General features: G+C 44.5%; 1 protein-coding gene across 1 annotated transcript in view; it reads left to right on the top strand.

Moving 5' to 3' along the window:
* Positions 1-16,303, top strand: part of PIP4K2A (phosphatidylinositol-5-phosphate 4-kinase type 2 alpha) — a 174,484-nt gene that overhangs the window by 148,729 nt on the left and 9,452 nt on the right. The window contains exon 7 of the mRNA XM_047740564.1: positions 10,030-10,143. Within this exon, the coding sequence (XP_047596520.1) occupies positions 10,030-10,143 (114 nt within the window). The remainder of the gene's footprint in view (positions 1-10,029; positions 10,144-16,303) is intronic.

Below are 16,303 nucleotides of genomic sequence, written 5' to 3' on the forward strand. Positions count from 1 at the left end.
ATGGAACCGAGAGGAATAAAGAAGTTACGTCGCAAGAATAGTGGCATCACTTTCATGGCAACAAGTATCCGAACACGCATGTACAGATGTCTTGAGTTTTGTTTTGTTTTGTTTTTTAAAGCAGAGCAGTGCCTTTTTTTTTTTCCTTCCTTTTTTAAGCCGTTGTCAAATTCTGACAGCTGCTATGACTTGGTTTATTCTTTAATTCTTCCCTTTTTAATGGAAGGACATCTTCCATTCATGGCTCCAGCAGTTTAGCTGCCTCTAAATGAGACAGAGAAACACGGATCTCCCTGGTGGTCGATCTTTCCACAGCTGCGCTGCGGTTCCACTGTGACATCAAATTAGTAATTATAGCTGAGCGGGCTGCTTTTTACAAATGACAGCCCGAGCATGCTGCCAGCAAGCAAGCAACGCAGCAGGGAATCCGGGGAAGTAAAAGAAAACATAACTGGACTCACTTGATTTCTGGGGGATTTGACCTGACTCTTTAAAGAGCCCATGTTCTTGAGGGAGAGAGTCCTGGGGATTTGCACAAATATGCATTTTGTTCATCGTTCTGCACACTTCTCCTCAAAACTCGGGTCTGTTTGTGTGAGGTAGAGCAGAGTGTGTATAATGGAGTCACTGGGTCACAAGCAGAAGATTCCTTTTAACATCTAACCTGCTCCCTGGGGCCCACGTGACCGGAAACAGCTGCCCCGCAGTTGGCATTTGTGTAACTCTATCGTCAGTAATCATTGTTGACACTTTGATAATGGACCGCAGAAAGCTGCCTTGTCGATTCGCAGGCATCGTGAATTGCACCAGCAATTAAGTGACTGTCACCTTCTCTGACATTTTACCTATTACGGACGGAAGGTTCTAGGAGAATTGATCATTAATACCCTTACATCGAGAAATGCTTTCCCAAACCAGTTTTCAGCATTTCTTTTGTGATCTTTAAATTGTAACAAATTACAATTAATGACGCCCTCTCTCTGCTTCTTTGGGATGCAGTTAAAGGCAAGGTGACAAAGCCGCTGGACAATAAGGGACACAAGCACAGCGGCATGTCCTTTCCTTCTGGGAATCTTTCTGCCGTCAGCCGGTGATCAGTTAAAACAAGATAATCACAGTTTTTGCACCCCAAACTCAGCTCATGCTTTAACCTTCTTCTGTAAAATCCCTTTTCTTCCCAGATGGAAGTGAATCATTTCCCTTTGCCTGCCAGTGCTAGAAACCCCGATTCCAGCCCCCAAAATGCCAGGAATAGCTTCCCATCAGGGCAGAAGCAGGGCCTGTTCCTCTTAAGTTAAAGGCAACACGGGTAACCTCTGCCTCGTGGCGTAGAGATGTTTTATTAAGGGGAGTTTGCGGGGAGGGGCGGCAAGCGGCAGTCACGGATCTGAGTCCCAGCCCCTGCTCTGGCATTAATGGAAGTTCGGGGGTTGGGGATAAATCATTTCACTTTGTCATCACTCGGAAAATGAAAAGATGGGATGGTATCATTGGTTCTCCTGCTTCTGTGTCAGAATCTCTTGTTTCAAACGAAGCCCTCCCCCGCTGCAGAGGCACAGATCAGCAGCAGAGTGGGCTCTGAGAAGTCCTGGACTTGACAATCACTCAAGTCCTGTCTGTTCCAGGTACGGCTGAAGGCGATTGCTGGGATTCATGGAAAGAATGTTCAGAACTGTCATGTCAGCAGATGCCAGGGCAAACCTTAAGAACCCTACAATGTAAACCTTAGGGGATAGTCTGGGAAGTGGAGTTTTTAAGATTCAGCTCATTTGGAATTTGCTAGAAGTGGCACATGAAAAAGAAGGGGTAACATGCAGTGGTCCTTGTGAGCACCGCCCAGGCAACAGCATTCGTCCTTAGGCCTGTCTGGCTTACAGTGGCGTGGCTTCAGTTGCCTTCAATTCACTTTTATGTCTCTGGGATGAATTCAACCCTGGGTTTCCCAGACACGCCAGGAGCAGTGCTGTTAGATATGGGCTTTTTTTTTCTTTTTTAAGCTGACAACTCTTACTCAGTTGGTTCCAGAAAGAGTCGGGGTGGAAAGAAAACTTTAAAATTTAGAATGGGACCTGAATTTTAGCCAAGCTGCTGCAGATGCATGCTTTTTAAAAATAATAAAATAGGGGCGCCTGGGTGGCTCAGTGGATTAAGCTGCTGCCTTCGGCTCAGGTCATGATCCCAGGTCCTGGGTTCGAGCCCCGCATCGGGCTTTCTGCTCGGCAGGGAGCCTGCTTCCTCCTCTCTCTCTGCCTGCCTCTCTGCCTACTTGTGATTTCTCTCTGTCAAATAAATAAATAAAATCTTTAAAAAATAATAAAAAAATAAAAATAATAAAATATGGGGCACCTGCGTGGCTCAGTCGGTTAAACAACGGACTCTTGATTTCAGCTCAGGTTATGATCTCAGGGTTGTGAGATCGAGCCCCGCATCCAGGCTGCTTAAGATCCTCTCTCCCTCTTCCCTTCCCCTTCCCCTCCCCTCTCTAAAAAATAAATAAATAAATAAAAGTATAAAATAAAATAATAAAATTATGATGTTCGCTCGGTTAGTATTAAAACAGAAACCATATAGTACTTAGCCAATTTCCTAAGTTTTCAGACTCTGAGATTTCTTATATTATCACCACCAACATCCTGCAACAGAATCTTCCAGTCAGATCATAACAACCTATTTTGTGGGTCCTACCTGCAGGTTAACTGTCATGTCACAGCCCATGGAGGAAAACCAAACTGTCCCTATTGATACCACCCACTTCCAGTTAAAGGGGCATTATGTTTTGGAAAGTATGACAATATTTGAAAAGCAATATATTTCACATTTTAAAGATTAGCTTGAAAATCTTAGGATAAACAAATAACCAACAGCTGAGCACTGCCAGCTCCAACAGTTCTAAGGGCCGAAATCACACTGGGGTTTACCTGGTTTTGTGCTACTTAATTGTAGTCTGGTTTCACAAGGGTGTTGAAGTTTCTTCTCTTTCTACGTTTATATATAGACAAGTTCAAACCAAAAATGATGAACCTTTCACATGCAGATGCTGGTCACAAATGTGTCGGTTCTCATTGTGGAAATTACAAGGTAGTACTGAGCTGTGGGATCATTTTCCAAGCCATGAACTTGCATAGACATTCCGCTTATGTTAAAGAAGGTGGTTACATGCACTTTGTGAGAAAGAACCTGTTATCTTTGCTACTTCTGTGTGAGCTTTACCCATATTCACTAATTTGCCTTTTCGTGTATCAAGTTTGTGGTTTGGATGTTTTGAGAAGCAGAACTGATTTTATTATAAATCTCTAACATCTCTTATTACCCTAAAATTGATACCACATATATGATGTTATTCAATCAAATTATCTTTATCCTAGCTCCAAAGTAAGGATTACCTAAAATTCTGTCCCTCACAGAAGTATTTCTGGAGAGTATATTTTCAGCCCCACAGACTCTGATTTTTTTGAAGTGTTTTGGAAAGCCTGCTGAAAGGGGTTTTATTCTTTCTTTTAGTTTTCATTTAGGTGAGCTTGGAATAACAAGTAAATCGGGAACATAAGCAGGTCTAACATGAGACAATAATTAGTACTTTTTTTTTTATGTTGTGTATTCATCTCCAAATGTGACAATACAGCCCATCAAAGGGATACCAGGTGGCAATCCTTGACATCAAGGCTTACAATTAGACTTTAAAAATGGGTTGCCAAATGACCACATCGAACAAAAATTCATTTCTTTCTGAAATACAAGTCTTTTAATCACAGAGGACTATGCCTTGCATTATCCTTTGCATTGAAACCTTCTGGTGCCAAAATCCTGTTTGCATTAAATACTCAAGTGTGACAGAAGTATGTTCCATTTTCCTGTTAGGGTTTCTGTCCAGGCAAAAATGAAAATGTGGCTCTGTGTTATATAAATTTTGGCTCTTTGTGTTTTGAATATATATGTATTTTTTTTAACTTTCCTATTGCAACGTAAAATACAATAGACTCTTTAGCATAATTTAATATAATTGTAGCATAACAATAAAACCTAGGATCATTTTCATTTGAATTCTGTGTATATGAAGGATGTTTTTGACTGTGAATACAGATTTCAAATCCTTGTGATTTTTTTAAAATTATTTCTGAATCCTCTAAGAGATTATTTGATTTTTTGTTCTCACTAAAAATAAGAGTTCTCTATCATTTCTCTGACTTTACTAGCCATTAACATATTACTAAACTCCATGTACAAGACAGCAACCCTATATCACATCACAGAGCCCAGTGAAGTAGATAAATATTTATATGTAACCAACAGGTTGACTTCCATTTGAAACAAGATGTAAGTTCCTTTGCTAAACATTTATTTTTGGATCTGTTTTCAGAGAATATGTAAAATTTTTACTAATTTGGAATCTTAAAAGTTTCATTAACAGCACTATTTCTATATTGGAAGGGCAGTTCTAATGCCTTGTTTTGTTTTGTCTTGTTTTAATCTCCTTTCTACAATTCTTTCTTGGCCCTTCCGGGATCCATGATTTCTGGCCATAGAAGCACATGTCCAGTTCTAAAAGTGAGAGTTCTGAACTCGGTTGTGGTTAATTCTGCATACTTTTTCCTTTTTTTTTTTTTTTTTTTTTAATCTCAAAGCCCTGGCCAAATCTGTCCTTAGAGATCATTGATGTGTTTCATTGAACCCTCGGGAATAATAAGTATCTATGTTCAGAAGCATTTCTACATGTAAAATATCTACGTGTTGGTTATCTTCAGGCTCTGACACAGTTGGGTTTATATCCTGTCTCTCACGGCCCTGATTATTTGTGTTCAGTTACACAGAAACCATTTCTGACCGTGACCAATATTGTTACATAGTTATGTTTCTTACTGATGAAGAGTATAGACTTGCGAGGGACAGATCAAGCAGCTGGTTCAGAACATCACAGCTAGTATAAAAATGTTAAATATGCCAGACTTTTAAAAAATCTTGCTCTGGATTTATCAGCTGTGCATTTTTCCCCGGCTACACAAGCCATACTTGAGAACATGACCAACAAGTAACACTGACGATGTTTGTCTGTTACCCTCCACATGGCAAGCACTGCCCTAAGCTTCTTACGTGTATGAGCTCAACTCATGCTCATACCAGTGCTATTTGCTAATCCCCGTTTAAAGAGGAGGAAACCAAGTTACAGAGAGGTCAGAGCTGCCCAGCTAATCGAAGTTGCTGAGCTCTAAGCCGGGCAGCTTGGATCCGGTTTGTGCTCAGAACCTGACATTCAAGTCTGTGTCCCGTGCAGGACCAGGCCGAATGGACCCGGCGTCTGGCATCCCCCTGCAGGAAAGTGTGAGGGATATGCATCCTGGTAATTTTATCCAAGCAATGGAAGCAGGATAGCTAGGTTGCAAGGAGAACGGTGTCTGCTTATGCCTTTGGCTGTCTTTGTGCATTTACGTGTTGTATTAGTAGAGGTGAATGTCCTTTTGCGTCCAGCCACCCCAATAGAGTTACCTCATTCCAAAGGAAAAGTAACCTTGCCTGACTCTAGCTGTTTGGTTGTACACAGCCTCCCTCGGCTGGCGGGGGTCCTGGGAGGAGCTCCCAGAGGCCCCCAGGCAGGAGCCCCAGCCTGGGACAGGCAGGGTGGGGGAGGGTGACGGAGCTCATCTTTCTTGGCCTCGCCTCCCAGCAAGTCCCTTGTGTGGTACCGCCATTCCCCTGTCACACTCTGAGGCTCCCAGTCTCCACGAAACTGGCCAGGAGAACTTAATTCAGAGGGAATAAATAAAGACTTAACCTACTACCACTTCAGAAAGGTTGCTGACCGCTGGCTGGGAGCCAGCCTCGGAGAGTCCACAGTTAAGCGATTCTGAGCTGATGTCTTTAGCTCTGGCGGTTTCCTCCGCCCTCTGGCTGGTTCTGCATTGAACTAGAAAGGGTATGAAAGACACCCACTAAAGAACCAGACCAGTGACTTCGAGGCTTTCAAAGCTCTCCTAAGTGCAAAGAATCGAGTGTTGCAAAGCGAAGGGTAGACTCCATTGCTCCCCACAGTTACCCCCCTGGGGCTGCTCTGCAGACCTCACCTTTGTGGGCTGTGTAGCCGGGAGTGTGGAAGCTCATTCGCTCACAGCCTAGAAGTTCTCTGCAGTTAAAAAAAAAAAAAAATTGTGTTTAAATATAAACACATCTCACTATCAGAGGGATATATTGAAATCGTTCTCAAAGCTAAGCAATAAAAAAGAAAAAAGACAAACCAAGAAAGACTCTCAACGATAGAGAACAAACAGATGGTTAGCAGAGGGGAGGCGGGCGGGGATGGGGGAAACAGGTGATGGGGAGAAAGTGTACATGTACCTGACGCGCACTGAGTGATGTGTAGAACTGTCGCACCGCTCTGTTGTACGCCTGAAACTCACGTGACACTCTGTGGACTACACTGGAAATCAAAATTTTACAAAATTTTCCAAAAGCTAAGAATAAGGTTTTCTTGAGCATCAATCACTGTCAGGTGACTTTAATCTTTGTCACCTAGTTCTCAGTAAAAAAGAACAAAGTTTTGCTGCTTTTTTTTTTTAAGAGAAGATTTTGTATTCAGTCTCTCAACCTATGTTGTTAAATCCGTACAAGCTGGTGAACGCTCACGTCGACGATGGTGAGGAGGACGAGCAGCCCTCGCTAGTTAAGTGTGTCACACAGGTGTGGGCGGAGTTCTCAGAACAACCCCCTACCCCGCAACCCCACCGACTGAAACATGAGGAAGCCCGGGTTCCCCTCTCCACGTGAGAACTGGCTTCCTAGTGCCCTTGCCAGGCTGTGAGACCTTAGTTCAGACCTTGTAACTTGCATAATCTCTCTGAACTCAGTTTCGTGTCGGTACGAACCTAAGAGTAATAGTTAAGGTTGTTGTGGAGGATGAACGAACCAATGCACTGAAATGGATGCAGGTGAAATGCCTGTTAGCACCAGGACCTACAGCTGCTGGTGCTGGGTGGTGCCTTCCCCACTCCCTGCGTAAGACCGCGGTCTGGAAAGCTCCAGAAACCTGGCCCCGACCCCCGACAGGTAGGGCGTGGAGCCAGGACCCGGAACGTCGGGATTCACGTCTCCCACGCACTGGCGGTGCTCCCAGGCGCTCTGGCCCACCGCAGACCCCTCGGGGGTGGGTATGTGTAGACCCGTGTTGGATTCCTCCAGCAGCTGTCCTGCTAAGGATCTGCCCTTGCCTCTTGAGCCTTTCGGTAAGCCCTTTAGTCCTTTAACCAATCTGGTTGCCCTTTCTAAAACTTGATCCAATCTAAATATGTCCCTAGTGCCTGTGAAATTCACAAGTGAGCTTAGTGAGAGTGCAGGGTGCCCCGAGTTTTATGAGCTGGGATTAAGTTTTCCCTGTCACATGAGATAATCCTGCTGGGGTGAACCCGAAGTAGCATTCATCTCCATGAATGTGCCTGGAATTACAAACACCTATCCCCTGTGTCATTTACTGCCTCGGCTCTGTTCTGACCTCCCCGGCTTCAGTTTCCCTTGCTCACACAGAACCCCAAATCCCTCCGCCCTTCTTCTCTTACACATGCGAAGTGAGCTGTGGAGTTGAGGCTGATACCTTAATCCCTATCACCGCCACCCTCCATCACCGCCACCCACACACACTGCTGTCATCCCCCCAACACACAGTTAGATGCCAACACCCAGGGTGTCCCCTTAGAGAATCCCCTCCTCCATCTGTGTTTATGTGTGTGGATCTGGCTTCAACCCTTTCTTCTAAGGCACTTCCAGTTTTATATTTTGGGTGGTGGTTCTCACGGCCCTCTGGATTTGTGAAACTTAAGATTCTTGTATTTCATTTGCTATGAAACTGTGTTGCGTTTATAATTGTGCTAGAAGCAGACCTGCTGGTAGAGTGCGGTTGACTCAGACATTTCACATTAATTTGCTGTCTTCACATGTCAGGTTTTTTATGTCACATTTATGACCTTTTTAAATTATTAATGACAGATTTAGGGAGTCAGTCTAGCAGGCCCCTCCATAGTTTTTGTGAAGAATGTCATTGTGTTTTTATTTCCTCAAAACTCTGACTCAGCATGAAAGTATTTGAGAGTAGATCAGTGTCCTCCAAGGGATGATTACTATTTATCTGTCCATTTTGCATACTAGTGCTGTCTTGTTCTTTGTTTTTTTACCTACTTGTTCTGTTTTTCTCTCACACTAGATCACGGACCCCTTTAGAATTGTTGACTTACTGGGACGCTTGGGTGGCTCAGTGGGTTAAGCCTCTGCCTTCGGCTCAGGTCATGATCTCAGGGTCCTGGGATCGAGCCCCGAATCGGGGTCTCTGCTAAGCAGGGAGCCTACTTCCCCTGCCCCCTCTGCCTGCCTCTCTGCCTACTTGGTGATTTTTTTCTCTGTGTCAAATAAGTAAAATCTTTAAAAAAAAAAAAAAAGTGTTGACTTACTCATTTTTGCATTCCTATACATAATGTTCATTCAGTAACTGCTAATTGAACACAAACCTTTGGATTTCTGATCCTTGATATACCTGCTTTGTAAAGATTGTTATTTTGGCAGTAGTTTTATCAAATTAAAAATTGCAAAACTTTTGAGGCGCCTGGGTAACTTTTTAAAAAGTGTCTGCCTTCAGCTAAGATCACAATTCCAGGGTCCTAGGATCGAGCCCCACATGGCGAGTCCCTGCTCAGAGGGGAGGCTGCTTGTCCCTCTCCTTCCGCCCCTCTACCCATTCGTGTATACTCTCTCTCACTCAAATCTTTTTTAAAAAATTGTAAGACTTCAAATTTTTGCAAAGTTAAAATGAGTGGCAGCTACAAATTTGGAATCACGTAATATATATGCATATATGTGTGCATATGGACTGATGTGAATAGTATACAGAGAAGAAAAAGTGAGCCATTCAGGCATTTGAAAGATGGTTCAGTAGATCTATGCAATAGGTTTTCTGTTACTGTTCTGAACAACGAGGGGGGCTGTGTGGGGAGCAGGAAGGAGAATATGTTGTTTCCTTGGATTATTTTTTTCTTTCATTTAGCTCACACTTACAAGAAAGCTATTCAGACATTCATTGGTTTACTAAGTGTCTTCTGTTGGATTCCTTTCAGCTGGAAGAAATAAGCTATGATTAGCTGACAGGAGCGGGGAGGGGCTTTGATTGGTCTTGAACTCTCCCAGAATGCAGGTTGCACGAAATTAAATAGAATAAGCCACACTATTTTAAGATCATATGCCCATATTATCCTAGAGCATAAGCTAAAGGTTTTTACTGCTTGTGACCCATGTTTCAGTGGTCACCCATGACTTTGTGTTGTGACGGTCATTGTAAGGACAGTGTAGTTGCCAGCTCACCCCTTCTGGTTATTTGTAAAGAATAGAACTGCTCATCTTACTTAATATGTTTTGTGTTAGAAGAAGACATTGTCCAAATTGTCCAAAGAAGACATTTGTCCAAATTTTCTTCTTGGCGGGGTGGTGACCAGGAAGGGGCAGATGGCCAGCCTCTGGGTGCATATTGTCCCTGAGAAATTAGATATGATTATGGATGGTGCTTTTCTGAGACAAGATAACCTGTTATTTGTAACATGAAGCCAGCAAAGGCTACCCAAAAAGTGTCAGGGGCGTGGAGTTGGGTTGTACCAGTAAGAAAATTGAAGGTTCCTGACAAAGAATTCCAAGAATACAAATTCTATACTTAGAAGACTTCTTGTAAGAGAGTGGATCTAAGAAAGCCGTCGGGTTTTTATGCCCTGAGATCTATTGCAAAACTTCCTAATATGGAGTACGTGCAACCCTCCAGTCCTGGTGGGACTGCTTCCAGTGGTCATAGCTCACTGGTGCCCCCTTGCGGTATTCACGTCACCTCACATTTTGTTGCCTCGGGTGAGAAGCCTGCGGGAGGGAGGCGCACACTCCATTTCCCGGCGCGCGGACTGATGTGAATAGTTTACTATGTGAATAGTTTACAGAATCTTCACCTCTGGGGTTGGAAGGCATGTATTTCTTCGCTTTTATTCAAACTTATTTCATTCCCTTTGTCGTTTGTTTTAGGCCAAAGAACTACCGACTTTAAAGGATAATGATTTCATTAATGAGGGCCAAAAGATTTATATCGATGACAACAACAAAAAGGTGTTCCTGGAAAAACTGAAAAAGGATGTCGAGGTAAGAAAAAATCGACATGAAGGACAGCCCCGTTGTAGAAATATCACCACTCTCGAGTCTCAGAAGCTTCTTCAGCCGTCCATTTAAATCTGCAGGCGAGGCCAAAATTCGTATTGTTCATTGTGAAAATCCCGTCCGAACAGGTGCCTCTCTTGTGTGATCTGCTTTAGGAAAGAGTGTCCTGCTTCAGCAGCTGCTTCCTCTAGATGATGGACCCAGGGAGTCATCTGCGGGGCTTCCCCACCCTCGGGTTGCCACCGTCTTGGTCGGCGGGGAGCCTGTGTGGCCACAACCCGCTCACATGGACTGCCTACAGCAACCAGAGGGAGGGTGACGCTGAGCGATGACATTCTGTCACACAGTAGAGCGTTTCAAAAACAAATGCTTAGTAACTGTTTGAATTTGGGGTTTTCTTCATCTAAACCACATCTCGGTGTTAGTAAACACAGCCCTGGTTCCCTGGTGCTTTAACATTTCCACCAGCTTCTGTGGAAGTGATGTCATTGGGCCCACCAGGCCTCACACGTGGTGGGGACAGCGCCAAGGCTGTTCGCGACACTAGCAGCACAGGGAATGGTTGTGACACACAAAATACTGTGTGAACATGGGCTTTTCGTCTCTCGTGAGGGAGGTTTTCTTAACTGTGTTTTTGTTTAAGAATTAAAAATATACTCTTCCCTACCCTTTTGTTGATTTTAAAGGCATCACAGCTCTCTTGTGGGACTTCCTTTTATGATTCCTTTAGAAATTAATTCGGGGGGGGGGGGGATTTTCTTGAGAACCATTAGGTTAACAAGAGCGTGCTAAGAGAATTTTAATGTAGACAGTTAATGAACATAGTTTTGCTGAGCTGTTACTTCCTTCATATGTATGTGTGGGTGTGGTATACTTTTGTTTAATTTTTATTTTTTTACTTTGAAATACAGTGCCCACCCCCACCAACACCAGTATAGCTCTTCTACTCAGAGGCTTTAGTGGAAAGTTTTCTTCTTCGTGTCATTAAATAAAAATAATTAAAATGGCTTAAACCAACGATTGAGTGTCTTACACTCGACTGTATCCCCCGTGAGGGCAGAGCAGTTTTACAATTGCGTTTTTCCCTGTTCTGACGTCTCTTTCATTGTAAGACACCCAGACTGAGTGAGTGAGTTCATAATTATTTTTATTTCGTGGGTTATTTTCATTAAAAAATGTTTACTTTTTTTTCAACCTAGCTGGTATATATGTATTTCCAGGAGAACCTAAGTAGTGTTTATTTGTGAAGGATGCAATGTCTACTTGAAAAGAAAAGTAGAAAAAAGTGTTCGCTTTTATCATGTAACATTTTTTCCTCCAGTCTTTCAGCAACAAGCATTTTTTTCCCATGTTGCCAGTGATTATTGTTACCGTATATATTAGTTAAACATTGGTTAGACACTTCCCATATTTTGGTGTCAACTTGATCTAACTGGTAACTAGATACTCTAGGTAGACCTGCTCACTTTCGGGTTTTTATTCCTCAATCAGCAATTCCTTGATCTTGAGAATAATACCATTTGAGCAATTATGGTAAATATCCTTTAGGGTTATGTCTGATCTGCCAAAAAAAATAAATTTTTGTTTCCATCCTTTTTTCTCTTGGCTGCATATCACTGGGCTCAGACTCCGATACAATGTAACTGAAGCGGTTCCAGTTTACAGCTGAATTACATAAGGATCCTCTTAGCCCTTTTGTTGTCTCTAATAATGTCGTTGATTAGAGGATTTGGATAGTTTAATCCCATGCAGGGCTCTCGCACTTAGCTGTTTTGTTGAAATAGGAGCAGGGCATAAAGCATTCTTTCATTAAAAAAAAAATTCTCAATGGCTGATACAAGTATCTTTAGTTTTGAAATTCATGCAGAAGCATCATTAAATTTTTAAGCAGGTAATTATGGTGAAGTGGCTTGACATCTGATCTTGATAAATGAGACTAGAATTTCATCTAGTTTTGTTTTTTCATTAACACTGTGCTTTCTAATGTAGCTGACTGGCCTGTTCATTTGAGTCCAGTGTTTTGGTTCAGGGTGGGGGTGGGGACGACTCTTTGTTTTTTACTTAATGCTTAAGGTAGAAGATGAGTTTATTATAGCTCAAGCAGCAATCTGTTTTTGTAGCAAAAAGAGAAGAATTGTCATGAGAATCTAGCTGCTTTTTTTTTTTCCTGCAGCTGAAATCCTGCTCTGTTCATATACCTTGAAAATATTTTAATTCAGAGAACTTTGCACATAACTATGTATGAGGGAGCCCTTTTCTCCAAAAGCCCGTGCTGTATGGAGCGCGAAAATGGCTTTGGCCTTCTGGTCTGCTTGTTGTCAGCTCCCATCATGATGCTGGATGGTGGAAAGCTGGCACCCATCTCCTCTCACTGGCTCACGCTGGGAGCCCAGTGGTGTTGGGGAGCCCCTACCACAGGGCATCTCAGCTGTCATGTTTGTGGGCCCACAACCTTGGAAATGGGTGGGAGGCTGGGGACAGGGATAGTGGGCCGCCGACATTGACGGAGCCACTGGTAGAGCCTAAAGCCCTTCCCAGGCATTCAGTCTCTCTTTCATTCATAACTGCCCCTGAGGATGAGTGCTGACATTGCCCCAGTCTATGGATGAGAAAACTGGATGAGCCCAGAGACTTTGTGTAATTTGCTCAAAGACACACGGGTACTAAATTCAGTCTGGGGTCGGAGGCTGTCAGAGGCCACACTCCCGAACTGCTCTGCTGTGAGGCGCAAATTAAAAATGTTTGTGAGAACACAGTTGAGACTTTGTTTCCCGATGAACGCCCCAAAGGAGGATCATTATAACTTTTAACAAGTGATACATGATAACTGTGAGATAGGGCTGGTTGGAATTTTAATCTGCGTTGAGATGTGTTAGGAGGTGGTAATTCGGTAGAACAAATGTGTTAATAAAGTTAGCAAATAAAGTGAATTTAAATGTTGTGAAGGAGAGTTTATTAATGGCTCTCTTACCCCATAGTTTTCCAGAAGGGTTTGTGACAGGGCTCATGAAAGGTTTTGAAGATTCTAGCTCAAAGATTTGGCATAAAGAGGAATTAATTATGAAGGAATCAGATTAGGTGGGATATTCTCAGGGAAAAAAGGAAGCCGGCCAAAGGTCTGGCAGATAATTATTAAAAGTTGGAAAGTGGGAAAGGCGAGGGACCTAAAGATTATAAAGATTTAAAAATTGTCATGCTTTGAAATCTTATGTACTTAAAAAAAAATCAATAAATTTGAGTCAGAAGCTTAATGGGATGAGCCGAAAACAAAGCAAGTGTGTATTAAGTTCCTTAATGTCAGCTGGAGGCCAACCCCAGCAGTGTAGCCCTTAACCCCTTCCCTCCTTTCCTTCCCCTCAACGTGGAGTCTTACAGGCCATGGTGATACCCAGCAGGAATTTTCTCTAATAAGAATCTCAGGTTTATTGCCATATTTCATTCCCTTCTACTTCAGAAGAGATTTTAAATTGTTTGTGAAGATAAGAACTAGTGAATCTCTGGGCTTTTCCACAGTTCTCCTCTTGGCCCACCTCACTGAACCCGTCTCCATGTTTAAAGTGCATATTTGATGAAAAAGTCCTTCTACCGTAATAACCACCCGCACGATCGTGTCACAGGCTCCATGGTTACCTGCGAGGCACTGTTTTCATTGCCTGAGCTCCGCTCTCTCTGTCCTCTCCACCCTCCCCCTGACATTAGTGGTATTATCCCATTTTATAGTTAGAATAACTGAGGCTCAAGAGAGGTGAACTCATTGTCAAGGCGCAAAGCTAGTAAAGCGAGAGGTTTAATCTCCCGTCTGACTCCCAAATTTAGACTCTTTTTATTTTAAAGATTTTCTGGTACTTTAATTAAAGAATAAAGGGGTCAGCCTTATCAGCAAAACCTATTGCTGTTCCCCACTCTGCTGTCCTTGGTCTCCCATTTCCCTCTCAGTGTCCTGGATTGGAACACTTACGTAATACCCACTTGGGACTGTGGTCCTTGATCTTGGCTGTGTCAAAGCAGCTTCCCATCTAGAGACACATTTGACACATCACCAGTGGTTTTGCTTGAGGTTTTAGATGCAGAGCTGCCTGACTGGGAAGGAGCCCGGGCCATGGTCTGACTGCGGAGCTCAGGCCGGGAAGGGGCCTGGCATTGTGAGCAGCAGCCATGTGAGAGGGACACTGGAGCCTGGAGACCTTCCCCAAACTGAGGAGGCGGGCCAGCCCTGTCATTCCTGCCGGGCTGACCTTTGCAAATTCATCACAGGCAGCTCTCTTCCTTTTGTAATAAAGCCCACTTAAGTTTTTTTTTTTTTTTTTAAGATTTTATTTATTTATTTGACAGAGATCACAAATAGGCAGAGAGGCAGGCAGAGAGAAAGGAGGAAGCAGGCTCCCCGCTGAGCAGAGAGCCCGATGTGGGGCTCAATCCCAGGACCCTGGGATCTTGACCTGAGCTGAAGGCAGAAGCTTTAACCGACTGAGCCATCCAGCCGCCCCCCCCCCCCCCCCCCCCCCCCCCCGCCGACTTGAGTTTTTGAAAGCCAGCCACATGAAGGTGGAACAGTGAACTCCCGTGTTACGGGGATACTCGTTCCCTCAGCGCGTAGACACATGATAAATGGTCTCATTGTGCTCCTGGTGACTGCTGCCTCTTACGTCTCGGGCCAAGGTTTTTGTGCTGCTTTGTGCTATGTTTTTACCTGGCTGGGGTGATTATTTCTTTGAGAAGGGGGTTAGGGAGATTCGGGTGAGGTAAGCAGCAGACATCTCATTCATTTGTTCAGTAAATATCAAGACTGACCATCACTGCCTGGCAGACGGGAGCGCGGTGAGGGCAGAAACAGCCATAGCTCCTATCCTCATGGAGCTGCCACGTTTGGGGAAGAGACAACTCGACTCATATAATCTAACTAGATAAATGAGCAGCTGAGCCAAGCATCATTAAGGAAAAGTGTGCTGGTCCATCCAACATGCCTGCGCTTTGGGATGTGGCCTAGGCAGGAACCAGGAAAGGCTTCCCATAAGCAAGTGTCTCTTCAGCTGAGATCTGAAGTCAGGTGGCAGGTAACTGGGTGCGGTAAGAGGGCCAGAAGGTGGGCCAGAACAGAGTTCAAGGTGGCCCAGGAGGTAATGGAACCAAACTATCCTGGCGCACTGGGCCATGTTAGAGTTTGCTTCTGCCCAGCAGGACATGGGATACCATGAAGGCCTTAGCAGGGGCTAGGCAAGATCAAACTTGCCTTTGGAAAAGATCTTCCCTTCCCAGAGGACTGGGGGTCAGTTTGCACAGCCTCGATCTTTACCATTTCCCAGGAAGCTTCCAAGGGCCTGGAAAGAGCAGGGATGGAGAAACAGGGCCTTTGCCTGGCCACAGGTCAAGGGGAGCAGGTCCTGGCCCGGCCAAGCCCCCACCCACCCTGCACCCACACGAGCACATGCACACACACGCACATGTGGACTCTGCAGAGAGATGCTGTCACCTGGTAATCAGTGTCTGCAGCTGTGTGCGCCCAGACCTCTAGAGGGTGTCCGGGATGGGCAGAGGGGGCAGGCCAGATAGACTCTAGAGGGTGTCAGGGCAGGCACTATGCTAGGTGTGGGAGAGGGCCATGTGGGGGGCAGAGGAGGCCCCGACCCTGTTCTCTAGGAGCTCAGAGGCTGAGCTCAGCCCCAGGCACAGCTGTCTGGGACCCACGGCCACCAGTGAACCACCTGCCTGTCCTATCTGCTGGGGGACAGAGGGTATGACTGGGGATTTCTGATGCAGTGTTTCCCAAATGTGTTGTTCCCAAATCAGTAGCCCATGGGGCATTCTGAAGGGGCGAGAAGAGCAGGCTTCATGTTGAAATCAGTGTGGGGCCTGCTGCTGGTGCGCACCCCATCTCAGAGACTCACAGTCCTTAGTAACTTTGGGAGGCCCACCTCCTCAGAAACCATTGGATTTGATTGACTCATTTTTTTCCCCAACTAGTGTTGCAAAGAACAGGACTTGGGAAAAGCTACCTTAATGCAGTTTCCAGAAGCAGCCTAATGCAGTATAAAGAACAGGAGCTTCGAACGTAGGATCCTGAATTCACTCCGCCTTAGCTTTGATTCCACGGGCAAGCTCTTTTAATCTTTCCGAGCCTGTTTGCCGTCTTGCACGGGGATCGGAA

This window comes from Lutra lutra, chromosome 8, assembly GCF_902655055.1.
Source record: "Lutra lutra chromosome 8, mLutLut1.2, whole genome shotgun sequence".
Taxonomy (NCBI): Eukaryota; Metazoa; Chordata; class Mammalia; order Carnivora; family Mustelidae; genus Lutra; species Lutra lutra.